General features: G+C 38.0%; 1 protein-coding gene across 5 annotated transcripts in view; it reads right to left on the minus strand.

Annotated features, from left to right (window-relative positions):
* birc6 (baculoviral IAP repeat containing 6) overlaps window positions 1–14,898 on the minus strand; it is a 243,325-nt gene that overhangs the window by 172,339 nt on the left and 56,088 nt on the right. For 4 of the 5 annotated variants that reach the window (XM_072580515.1, XM_072580513.1, XM_072580514.1 and 1 more), the window contains exons 11-18: window positions 10,785–10,934; window positions 8,780–9,005; window positions 6,260–6,420; window positions 4,217–4,351; window positions 2,798–2,929; window positions 1,628–1,812; window positions 1,384–1,520; window positions 374–535 (exon numbers count right to left, since the gene is read on the minus strand). In XM_072580515.1, coding sequence (XP_072436616.1) covers window positions 374–535; window positions 1,384–1,520; window positions 1,628–1,812; window positions 2,798–2,929; window positions 4,217–4,351; window positions 6,260–6,420; window positions 8,780–9,005; window positions 10,785–10,934 — 1,288 coding nt within the window. The remainder of the gene's footprint in view (window positions 1–373; window positions 536–1,383; window positions 1,521–1,627; window positions 1,813–2,797; window positions 2,930–4,216; window positions 4,352–6,259; window positions 6,421–8,779; window positions 9,006–10,784; window positions 10,935–14,898) is intronic. The other variant, XM_072580512.1, reaches the window with a different exon arrangement.

Consider the following 14,898-nt stretch of genomic DNA (forward strand, 5'->3'; position numbering starts at 1 on the left):
ATGCTGGGGAGAATTGTAACAGGGTAAAGTTTAACTTTGAGAAGTTTGAAATCCAGTTATTTTACTGTTCTGGTTAAAGTTATGAATTTTACAAAAAAAAGATTTTTTTTAAAAATGGTTACTGAAGTAACCTAGAGTAATTTGCTTTCATCCTGTGAAAATTAGTCTTCATTGTAATTTCACAAATAACATTCGTCACGACTACAAGGATAGTCGGGTTTGATTTCCAGCACATTACACTAGCCAGGCATGACAGGTGGAACTCAAATCAATTATATACAATGCATTAGGAACATAAGTTACTGTTTACATCTTCGTATTGTTGAAACATTGCAAAATTTACACAAGTGCCAGTTTACACACTTCATCCTACCTGCATAGTCCATTTGAATGGACTCCTGCCAACCAGCAGAGAATATCTAATACAAGACTCTGAGCATGTTCTGTGACAGGACCATCATCTGACATTTTGCAGAGCGTGTTAAGCAGCTTTTCATGGAATTCTGAGAACTGCAACATAGCACATCGTTGCACCCTAAAAGGCAAAGCCACTGATTAGCCTAAGAAACCACACAGCAAAAACAGGGGCAATTTTTTATAGCCTTACTTTGGTCATGCTTTTTTTTTGAAACTTTAAAATGAACACAATACATATTTCCTGATTTGTGTGGAAATAAAAAAAAACTACTACTTTCACATATTACAGCAGAAGTGGAAACATATTAAATCTTTTCCTCACTGTCTCATGTCCAACTACTGCCCTGCAGTAGGAATCACCTCCAAACAGTAAATCTGCAGAGAAATGGCTGCATACAGCTACTTTTTTGTCAATGGGAACAAAAAAAACAATTTTGTATCAATGAGATATACAGCAGATTAATGTTATTAAACTCACTAACGGGATAAATTCTCAGAAAATTAGTACCTTAGCTTCAAGACAAGAGATGAAAAACTGTATAAATCTACAACTCTTACAAACTATACAAGAGGCAAAATGGTCATAAATGCAAAATATTCGACTTTTCAGGACTTCCCAAATTATATTTCAGAAGACTGTGGCCACCACAAATTTCAGTTGGTGATCTAAAGATTAATCTGAAAACATCCAGCATGTTACTTGATGTGCCATACCCAATCAGAATGATAGTCAACCAAGTTATTGTGGAACAAGGATTTTTTATGCCCATTTTTAAAAATTATATCTATTTGAAAGGCTTGACCTCTCCTCCCCCATCTCCCCACTCTTCACTTTATAACGAAGTAACCTGCTTATCCTTTGCAATAATGTGGAATTAAGCAGGAAGATATCAAAAAAGAACACAAGAACTAAGAGACTGGATTTTCAAAATCCATTCAAAAAGCCAAAAAAAATTCAAAAACTACCTTTCTTTTGGGATGCATGTTTTCTTGAATCTACGAATAGTAACAGAAACTTCTTGCAGCAGATCACAGCCTCTGAGACTGTCAGGTTTCTTAGAGGAATTTCCAGACTCTGATGTTTTTGAGGTGGATGGCTTTTCCTGTTCAAAGAAAAATATTAGTTTACACGTACACCCGCACAGAAGCAGAAATTAACTTCCATGTATCAAAACCTACACGTTCGAGCTTGTTCTCTTCACTACAGTACCTTCCCTGCTGTAACTTTAGCAAGCAGCGAAGCAAGAGAGTGACTCTTGCTATTCTGTGGTTTCGTGGCTTGCATTCTCATGACTGGCCTTACTCCACTGCCATTAGAATTCTCTTCATTTGCCTTCTCATTAGTTGATCTGATGTGAACTAGAAATGACCGATACTTGCCACCAGCCATGCCTGCTGAGAATGCAAAAATGAAGAATGTTGAATTTAATTTGGCTAAGCACAAATATCACCTACTCCACAAGAATCCAGATGCTTAGAAGGAAAGTTTTGCAGGGTTAACAGGGTGTGTGCCTTTGTAAACATTTGATGGTCTGTGCAGCCTTGTTCCTTTTATAAAACTATGTAATAGTTAGACATAACTAAGTGGCTTGCAAAGCCATATCAGATTTAATGTGTCAATCACCTTGCTATGGGCCTGGAGTCACATGCAGGCAGACCAGTGAGGATGGCAGATCTTCCTTCCCAGAGGACATTCATGAACTAAATGCTTTTATTTCCTAAATAAACTTCAACAATAGCTTAATGGTTGCCAATGGGACTAGCATTTACTTGCAGATTTATTAACAATTTAAATTTCACCATCTGCAGTGTACTAGTGTGGCTCTCTGGATTACTGGGTAAACACAAGGACTGCAGGTGCTGGAAACCAGAGTCTAGATTAGAGTGGTGCTAGAAATGCACAGCAGGTCAGGCAGCATTGGAGGAGCAGGAAAATCGATGTTTCGGGCAAACGACCCGGGGCTTTTGCCCGAAACGTCGATTTTCCTGTTCCTCGGATGCTGGCCGACCTGCTGTGCTTTTCCAGCACCACTCTAATCTAGACTCTGGATTACTGGACATGTGTAACAACACCATTATGCCAGCTAGTCAAATGTCAAAGTCAAAACTGATTCAACTGGCTCCAAATAACTTCATTAACAAAACCAGAGCAAAGTAGCCTTTACAATGCTAGGGGTACAACAAAATACAAAAATCAAATCTGGCATTTAAAATCAGACCAATTTAATTGCAAAAATTATATGCAACTAACACGGTCATATCACCCCTAAAGTTAATCTGAGATTGATTAAATTCATTTAACTTGAATATATATTTAATATAATGCCATTAAGAGAATATGCTTTCTACTGTAGTTGCAACTAATCAAGCTTGATCTTACCTTTAATGAGTTTAGGACTAGTTAGTGTCAGCATCCCAGCATGTCCTGAAAGATCCAGGCCACTTGCCAACCATACAGGTCCACATAATATATCTTCCTTGTGCTCTTCCAGAAATTGACAGAGTCTGGGGCCTTCTCAGTATAGAGAACAAAAGGAAAATGTTGTCATACATCTTTGCATTGTAATATTTTGAAACAATTCTTGCACGATGAACAGTTTTACAAGATGGAATCAATCAGAATGGAAACCCCATTAATGCAAGTCTAATCATTTAATACCCAAGTGAACCCACAGATTCTCCAAGAGAATTTGTACAACTGTACAACACAATCTTCAGAAATTTCTTTTTCAAAATTCAGGCAATAAATACAGCATTGCTACAGAAAATGTTTGGGTAATCAGAATCCCAACTTTATCATCTACAGAAGCAGAACTGTTAGGACTTTGAAGCATGGGGAGCAAGAAGTCTGCTCTTAGTTCAGTTCCACTTCTAAACTGTATTCACAAAAGGAGCAAAATCATTAGACTAATCAGCACAGACAGTTCTTGGAGGAACAGAACACAAGCCTACTTCCAGTTATGGGATTATTCATGCTTTGGACGTGGAAAGAAGAGGAATAAAGAGGGTTATGATTTATTCTCGAGAACAAAATTATTTAATCACATTCTTGTGCCTGCATAAGAATTTATTCAAGTATTCTCAAATATTTAGGTACTTTAAATCAATAAGAAAACCATGTTTCACTGCAAGACATTTTCTGAAATTGAACTGCATTTTTATCAATGAAGTACAACTCCTTATGGAAATATAAAATTACCAAATGGGCAGCACGATGGCTCAGTGGTTAGCACTGCTGCGTTCAATTCTAGTCTCAGGCGACTGTCTGGGTGGAATATGCACATGATTCTAAAACTACGCTGTGTTGTTAAACCCTCAGTAAACATCAACATGTACTTGATGACATTTCACAGCAGTCATTTATATGGTTTGCTACCATTTACTCATAACTGAAACTAACATTGAAATTCAAACGAGCCCATGTTCTTTAATAATGAGCAGCATGGCTCCTTTAGGAACTTCAAAACAAACTATACATTATCAGCACATTGATCATCTGCAATATGATCAGTGGCAGGAATTCAACTTCAAATCAGATTCTACGTTTCTTCTCCTACTGTACACAAATTAAAATGACAAACTCATGCAAAAAGGCGGTATGAAATGCATGCATTCAAGCTCACATTCTCCCCAAAGATCTATTTGATCTCAATGTTACACTTATGAAATATAGGCTTGTTAATACCAGTTGCAAGCCTCTAAACAGCTGGTCTTTCAAATTATTTTGTTTGGTATTAAAATGAATGCTATAGAAATTAAAACTATGGGATTTCCTCTAAAATGATACATTTTAGCTAACCTTGAGATTCATCCACATCCATCTGGTACTGCATGTCTTCACTTAAATCAGCAAGACCAGATCGTCCATTTCTCTCTACCTCCACATGAGAAGCTGGAGATAAAGGAAATAAGATCTGCTTGTCCACTGCGGACTCTATAAGAAGAAGCAAGGAATAAAAGAAAAACTTTCATTTATATCAAGTCTTTCATAGCATTAGGACATCCCAAAGTACTTTTCAACCAATTTAGAGAGGTGGTCACAACACAGATGAAGGAACCTGAAGGAGGAAGGGAATGGATGACCAGATAGGTAGTTAAGGGTCCCATTCACAAATTGATATTCCAAATTGGAGGCTGGTTCCTCCAGGGAGTGCAGTCAGAACTAAGCTTCTTGCACCACAAGCAGCCTCTCTGGGTAGGATGGGGAGAAAGAGAGGAATGGCAAGAGTAATAGGGGATTATATAATCAGGGAATAGATAGGTACTACTGCGATGCCATCAGGACTCCAGGATAGTGTCTTAGCTGTCTAGAGTTGGTGTCACTGAACAGATGCAGAGCATCCTAAAGGGGGAGGATGATAAAGCAAAGGTCATGGTACATGGTGGTATCAATGACATAGGAAGAAAGACGGATGAGGTCTTGCATTAAAAATTCAGGGAGCTAGGCTGTAGACTAAAAAGCAGGTCATCTCAGGTCATATCTCTGGATTAGTCCTAGTGTCATGTGCTAGCAAGCATAGAAACAAAAGAATAGTGTAGATGAATGCGTGGCTTAACAACTGGTGTAGGAAGGAGGAATTTAGATTCCTGGATCACTGGGACCATTTCTGTGGAAGGTAGGACCTATACAAATGGGATAGTACACATCCTAAACAGAGCAGGACTAACATCCTTGTGGGACAGATTGCTACTGCTGCTGAGAGGAGTTTAAAATAATTCAGTAGGGGATAGAACACAAACTGTTAGAATGAGGGCACAGCATCGTACAGTAAAACGATCAAGTCAGAGGGCGTACAGCTGTATCAATTTTCAATGAAGTAAGGGCAAGCTGCCTGGCCTTTAATGCCAGGAGTAACACAGGTAAAAATGATGTGCTAAGGGCAATGATTGAGACATGAAAGTGTGATATAGTCGCCATCACAGAGACATGATTGAGGGACGGGCAGGACTGGGACTCAATATTCCAGGATATAGAATCTTCAGGCAAGACAGAGGAGGATTAAAAAAGGATGAGGCATTGCATTATTAGTTAGGAGTCAATTACTCAGGAAGGAAAGATTCATGGAAGGAGCATTGTACAAAGCTTGGTGGTTAGAGTTTAGGAATACAAAAAAGGCACACGACATTGCTAGGTGCTTATCATAGACAGTCAGCTGGAAATTGAGGAGCAAATTGTGCAAATTCAAGGAGGTGAGTAAAAATAACAGAAGGATAATAATAGTAGGTGATGATTTCAGCAAAATCTTTGACATGGTCCCACACAGAAGACTCATCCAAAAGCAAATACGCAAATAATACAGCGCAATTTGATTAACTGGAATTAAAACTGGCTCAGTTGTAGGAGACAAAGGGTGGGGATAGAAAGCCACTTTAGTACCTCGAAGTACTATCCGGTAGCATACGACAATGACCTGTGCTGGGTGCCCTATTATTCGCTATTTATAAAAATGACAGATGACTGGGCAGGGAGTTAGGTTAGTAAGTTGATGGATGACACAAAGATTTGTCTGGTAGTTAATAGTGAAGCTGTATGCCTTGGTCTACAAGATGACACAAACGGATGGTCAAATAGCAGAAATGTGGCAGATGGAATTTAATCCTGAAAAGGTTAATGTACTTCAAATACTTGCTGCTACCATATTATCATCCCAATAACACATCAACTTGTAAGTTACTATTAGAAGCAATAAAGAAATAATGCAAGTTCAAATTTTAAGCCTTTTCGATTCCTTGCCCCCCACCATAAGTAACTCATTTGCTAATTAAGAGTATTTCACATATTCCAATAAAGTAAAAATCATATTTTTAAAATATACACAAAAATAGAAGAGAAACTCCTTACCATTGACTTTACCTAAACCAGGAGCCTTGTTTTTCAATAAAGTGACTTGAATCTGTGGAATGTTTGTGATGTTTGAACTCAAGACAAATTTGAAGTCCACATGTCCGACCATGCAAGCTTTGGGCAAAACCAGCTCAAAGACATGTTCCTCCCAGCTGGTGCTATTGAAACAAAAGTTATACAGATGTGTGTGAAAATACAAAGTTGTTGTGTAGAACATTGCATTTCCCAAATGCTGATATCCCAGAAGCCAAAATCAATTAAGTTATGTAATTATAAAACACTGGCAATTTTATCCTATATCTCAAAACTCTAATTATCAGAAAAAAATCTGGTGAGGCAGTTTAGAAAATAAGCTCCAGTGAATACAAAATAAACTCGCATCTTTTGCTTAGCTTTGGTACACAATTAGAATGGAAAGGTAGGGATTCAACAACTGAGTATGGGTTGAATGCCTTCTGAACTCCTTCCATATGAATATTCCTGTTCTTAAAAAAAATCTCTGCTGCTCCAGTTTTTAATACTTCAAAATCTGAAGTTAGCCAATATAGACTAGTATGTAAAGCAGAAACTTAAAATCTCTCCCTTGGGCCTTTCAATTCAACAAGGTTCACAGAAGATAGCATTCATCTACATACACTATAAAGAGCCCCACAGGCTGCCGAAAATTAAATTGAAGGTTTTGGCCTATAAACACAATGATCCAAGCCACATCCTGATTTGAGGGAAATGATAACAATCAAATAGGAAGAGAAAATTTGCACAAAGATAATCAGTTAATATGGAATGAGGAGTCTTTGCAGCCCGTTTCAACAGTTTCAAAGATTGAAACAGTGTGCGCTGTGACCACATGGTAAGAAATTAATAATTAAACCCTCAGTTAGAAGTACCTAAGTTCTGTCACAGCAACAGTACCTGCATCGAAGTACTTTAGTAAGAAAACAAAAAAATGTTGCCAAAGGAAGTGAGAGGATATTACAAGATGGCCAAAATCTTAGAAATGGTGGGTTTCTTGGAGGAGAGTGTGGGATTTCCTGCAAGAATTCTAAAGCATGTACACAAGTATATACACTGCAAGACACAAGATAGGAGAGTGCAAACAGTGCTAAGCGCCAGGGTCAGTGCCTTTAGGGAGGTCCACTTGGGCAGTACAGTTCCTCGACCAAGCAGCAACCAGAGCAAGGTTGTTCAGAGATGTAAGTAACAGGTTGAATCTGTGAAAGTTTCAATTTCAGAACTGCCTAAGCTCAAGAGCTAAAATATGGAAAAAATGCACTGAACGCTATTGAACTGTTAAATATAAATCTTGGATTATGAACTGACAAGCAGTGAATAGTGTATTAACTACCTGATCAAAATATTTCAATTTTGCGCATATGCAATGGAAACACATTAACTATGAACTCACCAGTCTGCAAAAGGTGTATTGAGAGAGATTGCTTTCTTTAAAAAAATGTAGAAGCTTGTATCAGTTATTTTGAAAACGACTTTTTTGCTAACATATGCCTCGTCTTGTACCAATTTAAATATTGTGACATCTAGGAAATTCATATTTAACTTGTACATAGTAGCTTTAATTTTAGTGGGGGGGGGGGGAAGAGAAGAGGGTTGATAATTGAGTATTTTGATGAATTCTTCTAATTCTGTTTGTGTGAGCCCAAATATAACACTAATAAATTCAAATACATAAGTGACTGTACTAAGTGATTGTATCATGTGTTACAGTATTCTATAAACTCCAGAGCACATCAAAAAAGCACTTAACAAAAGCTATTGATAAAAGTGGAGACAAGGGTGGGTAAGAGGGTCTTGTAGGAGAAGCCACCTGGGCCCATGATTTCTCTGGTCCTGTATGGCTACTAATGGCAGACCAAAAGTAGTTTTGACAACAAAAAGATACATTAAAAGGAGATTTCAATAGCTTTACGGCGTTATAAAGGTACAAAAGCAGAAGAGCATGGAAAACTCAAGGCTTTAAATTTCAAGCTCCAGAAAAGTAGAAACCAATGTCAATCACTAAGTTCAGAATCCTGGGTGCAAAGGTGAGATTCCTTCAGTAAAAAATTTGGTCAAACAGAATATTTTGGAGGATGGTGACCAGGACACCGGGCAGAACATTGGTTTCCTTGAAAATGGAGATAACAAAAATACGGATAAGGACTTAAATAACACATGGTGTAGATAGGGTGGAGATGGGCAATATTATGCAAGTAGATGTAGATACATCGTTGCGGTGGAGAATAGTGACTCAGTTAGTATACTGAAGTTGGGAAATCAGGTGTGCTCTGAGAAATTTGCAGAAAGGGTACAAAGCTTGTGATTGGGGCAGGATAATGACTTCAAACTTTGACCGGAAGAAACTGCATTTCATCAAGGCTATTGTCTGACAACAATGGTATGCAGTAATTCAAAATTATTTAAATGGTACTGATAATACTTAATTTATATTGTTCAAGTGTGGTAGTCAATTTATGTTCATTTTACAGATTGGAAAGGCAGATTTGCTCAAACTTGCCATACCTGTCTGATTGGAGCTTCCACGTGCGTGTATGCTGAGCTGCATCTCCATGGTGCTGTTGGTGCAGGTGCTGTGGATGTCGTCTCTGCTGTTGCTCCTGCTGAACCTCCACCCAACAGGGAGGGACAGTGGCTGAAAATCGTGGAGTCAAAGTCTCAAATCGAGTGAGCTCCACCAGTGATGTCAATACGTCAGCAGTGAAAGGCTGGTCCACCAATAAATCAACCCCTGTAATCAAGAATGATTAGGTCAAATAAATTTAGCAGCAACTCCTTTTCGATCCTAGCCTCCCATAGAGAGAGACTTTTTACTTCATCAGATGCAGATGTTGTTACCTGCCATCCATCCCTAACTGCCGTCAAGATAAGACGTCAGAGTTTGGTATGACTTGCTAGATCACTGGCAGCGAACAGTTAAGAGAGTCAACCTCATTGCAGTGGGTTGGAGTTACATGTAAGCCAAACCAGGTAAGGATTGCAAATTTCCTTCCCTAAACAAGAGAGCAGTGAACCAGATCAGTAAAGCAGTGTGCAATAGCTCTGTGGCACCATCACTGATGAACTGAATTTACATCCTACAACAGTGATGGGATTTAAACCCAAGTACCCACAGCGTAAATGTGGGCATCTGACAGTACTATGGCAGAATGGATAAGGCACCTGCCTTTGGTAAGGTTCATGATGTTACCAGAAGATTGCAAGTTCAATTTCTGCGGTTGTTTCATGACATCAGCTGTGGCTTAGTTAGAGGCAGTGCTCTTTCCTCTGAAACAGAAGGTTGTGGTTTCAAGTCCCATACCAGCATCTTGAACAGTATATCTACGATGCTGCTCCAGAAAAGAGGGTTAGCCCACTTACAGAGGCAGAACTTTTTGATGAGATGTCAACCCTGCTTCTTTTTGGACTCTGGTGGTGCAGGGGTGATGCCTGTACCCTTGAGCCAGAAGGCTCAAGTTCAAGTCGCACCTTCTGCATTGTCACTACATATTTGAAGTTAACTAAAAATACTGGATTTCTGGATTACATGTCCAATGGCATCACCATCTCTCCTGAATGCTGGCCATGAGAGTCTAAATATCACTTTTGCTCAGAATTATTTTGGACTATCCGCAAGTAGCACCACGAAAGAAAATCATACTTGTCCAGCCAATTTTCAAGAAAAATAGACGCTTCTCCGCTTCCACCAACCTCCCCCCCCCCCCCATCCCCAAAAAATGTCACAGGCATGCTGAATCCTACTGACTGAATGTCACATCCTGGTTTTAATATATCCTCATAACAGTACAACTGGCTCCAAGGAATGAAATTAAAACTCAATTTATAATCTCAAGACAAATACTTTCATTTTGGTATACTGTAAATTTGCCTCAATATTCAGGGATTTCCAATTAGTAATTATATACAACTGGAAAATGTTCACTTTTTAAAATTAAACCAATGAATCTTTGAGTAAAATCTAATTAAGTTTGACTTATGAAAGTCTCAAGAGCACATGATTATAGATTTAAATTATCTCATGTTCAAAATAAATTTATAGTTGAACGAAAACTCAAAAAGTATCCTCAAATAATGATCTTTTGTTGCTGAAGGCAATTTATAGATGTGCAGTTTGGTGACTTTTACAACATTTTCACTTTTGTGAAAATATAGCAAAAAAGTGAAGGTTCTGATACACCAATCTGAAACGTCAGTACAAACAAGAGTCTTATTCTGACTCCACTTGTTTATTCAAAAAAACTGCATATTTAGGAAGTTTGTTTACTGTACAAGGATGTGAGTATCACAAAAAATAAACTAAATGAGCATGGACAGGCAAAGCATAGAATGATGCTTACAGCCCTTTCCCAAAATTGTAGAATACAAATTATTGAGTAAATACTTAGAACATTTTAAATGAATTCAGTCCTCAGTGAAAACAAACTTCTGCCAATCAACTCAAAATGCTTTCCAAAAGTCCAATAGTAAATATTCAATTGCTTCCAGCACCACCTTGCTTACCCATGCTTACCTGTAATTCCAGGACTGGATGGGTTAGATGTGTGTCTGCTTCCTTCAGACAACTGATCTACTCCTTTAGGAAGGTTGCCGTCCACAAATATATCTGTTTCATCTGCATCTTCACCAGTTCCTCCAATCTGGAGGAAATGAAGTTCTCCACCTTTTAGTTTAGAAAAAAATAATTTTATCATAGCACATTCCTCAGTTCCAATTCCCAATTGAGGGTCAAATTAGTTTGACCTGCAAAGAACTTTTAATGGAAACATTCATAGCTATTCCTCAACCAATCTGAACACATGCACAAGTATAAACTGCAATTCTGCTATCAAGGATTAACCTTGATCCCAATTAATTTTGTTATCAATCCCTATTCTATAAAGATTATGATCATAATGTACTTGATGACAATCATTAATTTTCATAAAATGCATGCCAAATATAACCCTTCCAATAGTAGGCAATTATTTTTATTCAAACCAACTGACTGTTTTGCTTAACATAATTAATTATAAAATATAACCAAGAAAACTAGATTACTCAAATCAGAGTCATACAGCATGGAAACAGATCCTTCAGTCCAACTAGTCCATGCCAACCATAATCCCAAACTAAACTCGACCCATTTGCCTGCTCCTGGCCCATATTTCTTCCAAACCTTTCCTTTTCATGCACTTATCCAAATGTCTTTTAAACATTGTAACTGTACTCATGTCCACCACTTCCTCTGGAAGTTCCTTCTACACGAGAACCACCCTGTGTAAAAAATTTTTTTTAAAACGTCCCTCTCTCCTCAGCTTAAAAATGTGTCCCCTCGTCTTGAAATCCCCAATCCTAGGGGAAAGACAACTCCCATTAACCCTATCTATACCCCTCATTATTTTATAAACTTGTATAAGGATGCCTCTCAACCTCGTACGCTTGTGTAAGAAGAAGTCTCAGCCTATCTTCATAACTCAAACCTTCCACACCGGCAACATCCTGGTAAATCTCTTCTGAACCCTCTCCAGTTTCATAATATCTTTCCTTTAACTTGGCAACCAGAACTGGACACAGCATGCCAGAAGAGGCCTCAGTTTTACTCTCTAGGCTCAGGTTAAGAACTCAAGCTCCATTCCATTTCATTATAAGCATAAAACAAGTACAGAGGTTGTTAAATGGTACTTAACTTGTATATCTCCAATTGCAATTTAACATCCAGGCAAAGGGATGCTCTTATCCACTATACATTAGCAACACATACTTCATACAACAATGTTGCTTTTTAAACAGATTATCCAAACTGATCTTTCTTAATGAGCCACAAAAAAGGACCACTCCACCATTCTCTCAATGAATCAAGATCAAATCCGAATGTACCATCATATTCTAATGTGTAACTCCCTCTAAGTGAAAAAGATGTTTTTCCAATAGTAGCATGACACAACTGATACTGAAATAAATTCACAATTGATATTTTCAAAACAACAGGAATCAATTCCAGCCACTTGCACATTGATCAAAAGGACTGAGTTCTTTGGGTGGTTACAAAAACGTCTCAGCTCCTTTTGGACTTAACCACTGTGAACAGAAATTTGAAAATGCAGTTACAAGAATCTTAAGAGATTATTACTTTGGGCAGTTTCAGTCTAGGCAGAAATGGATGGCACTGCAAACTGCCCATTACTAAGCGTGAAAGAATTTCTTAGATTTTTACACTTAATGAAATCCCAAGTCACTGATTTTTCACAAGGAGAATTCTCAAACAAGAGATGCTTCATTGGAACTCTTCTTGACAAATAAATCTATTAATTCATTCGTTTGGTACTTTAAATTGTATACATGCCTTGGGTATCAAATAACAATAAACTAAAGGACTCATGATGAGCTACCAAATCCCAATGAAATTTATTTTCAACAATGTACTGGAGCAAATGGATTTCTGTTTAATTTATTTACGCTGGATGGGGGCATTGCTGGCTAGGCCAACATTTATTGCCCATCTCTAATTGCCCTTGTAAAGGAGATATCAGCTGCCTGCTTGAACTCAAGCAGTCCTCGATCTGTAGGAACATCCATAATGCTGTTTGGAAGCCTCAGAGTTTGAACCAGCAGAAGTAAAGAGAGGCAATACAGTTCCAAGATAGGATGGTGTGATGCGTGAAGGGGAACATGCAGAGGTTGGTATTCTCATCCATCTGTTGCCATTTTCCCTTTTGGTGGCAAAGGTCTTGGATTTGAAAGAGTCTGGGTGAGTATCTGTAGTGCATCTTGTAGATGCTACACAGTGCTGCCACTGTGCATAAGTGGTAAAGGGAGTGAATACCAAGTGATGGCTGGGTGCCAACCAAGTGGCCTGCTTTGTCCTGGTTGGTATCAAACATTGCAAGTATTGCTGGATCATCTGAAAGCACGGAAAACTATTTCGACTTGCTTGTGCTCTATCCTCCAACAAATACCTATCTCCTTCTCAAATCACCACCTCCCTGTTTCTCCACGGTGAAACATATTTTAAAAAACTTAAAAATGTTTCCAAATACAAGTCTGAAAACAAGAGAAATCTGCAACAAAATATTTCAACATTCATAGATGGAGCAAATTGTAAAATTAAGGACAAAGACTGATGCAGAAGTTATTGAAAAGTTTGCTCTATTTTCTACAGAAAAGTTGCAAGCTGTTGTGAAAACTTAATGGTGAACTCTTAAGATAAATCTGACAATTAAATTGTTTATTAACTTCCCTTCCTTGTCAGATCACGGAGGCACTTGGTCATTGTCCCACCATCCCATAAACAGGTCAGATTTATACTCTTCCTTCTTTCCTTGAGGTACATGCTGTCACTTCACATACGTCTTCAGCACTGTTAATAGATCCAGCCGCTCAGAGTTTGTCCAATGCCGTTCCTTTCAGTTCCATCCCTACCTTATGTACTGAATGGTCAATGCATGCTCCATGATGAGAGGTGGGAATTTCTGATCTTTTAAAGTAAAATTGGAAATTCCAAGCAACAATATACAGAAATATTTTACTTTCTCGAACTATACCAGAACAAAGTGGAAACCAGAAAAGGCAATGAGAGACAAGCCATGGCACAATACTGGACAACTGCCTGAGGGCAATGTGATTTGTCACCATCACACAATATCAACAGCTGCAGTTTTCCAGTGATCTGGGGCAATAAGAAACAGACAATATAGATCACTCACATATGTCAAATGCAATTCCTTGTAAAAGAGGCTTCATGAACATGGACAATCTTATTTGAGATAAAGGAGAAGAATCTTTGATAATATCCTGCATAATTCTAAGAATACTGATTAAGACTGATCAAATGAATTGGAAATTAGCTAGAAGGATTTAAAGTAAGTGCAACAGCAGCTAGTACATGGCAAAATAATGGATAAAACCTTGTTTTGAAGAATGTCTCAAAATTTCTTCAGTTTTTTTCGACAACACACAATTCTGTAGCTACTTAAACTAGAAGAACACTATCCACAGGGAGCAAGTGTGCTGACGCCACTAGGTTACACATCCAGCTCAAAAGCAAAAGACAATTAAATGGGATCTGAACTTTTAGAATTCATAGCTAAAGCAACATTAGATAGATTTTCTTGTGGAAAAATGCAAATATATTGCACAATGGAGTAGGAAATTAGTCAGGAAATGAAGGAACATGTCTGCACAAAAATGGAATAGGATTAAAGAGCGGCTGACAACCAAAGAAAGCTTTCGGTCAAGGCTTACAATTATGGATGGGGTTGCACATCAAGGGCTAATGAAGAAACCTGGTTAATCATATCATGACCAGAATCTAAAGTCAATACATATCAAACTATGCATTAGAAAGCTAGCTTTATATAGAGCTCTTGTAACTTCATCTGTAAGTGTGTCACCTGTGTTCAAGTGGAAAAATTATACAAGTTCAGACCCATCCCGTATGACAGAAATTCCCTGATAATTTATAAATTGTGCCCTGAAATGGCATAGTCTGTGCGAAACACAAGAAAACAATGCAGGAAAGAATTCACATGGGCGAAGAGAGAAAAATCAATTAAGAACAAAGAAGAAGAATAAGCCACTGGGCTCTTCGAGGCTGCTCTGCCATTCAATAAAATCATGACTGATTTGATTTTAACCTGAAATTTTAT

The sequence above is a fragment of the Chiloscyllium punctatum genome, chromosome 11 (assembly GCF_047496795.1).
Source record: "Chiloscyllium punctatum isolate Juve2018m chromosome 11, sChiPun1.3, whole genome shotgun sequence".
In the NCBI taxonomy this organism is placed as follows: domain Eukaryota; kingdom Metazoa; phylum Chordata; class Chondrichthyes; order Orectolobiformes; family Hemiscylliidae; genus Chiloscyllium; species Chiloscyllium punctatum.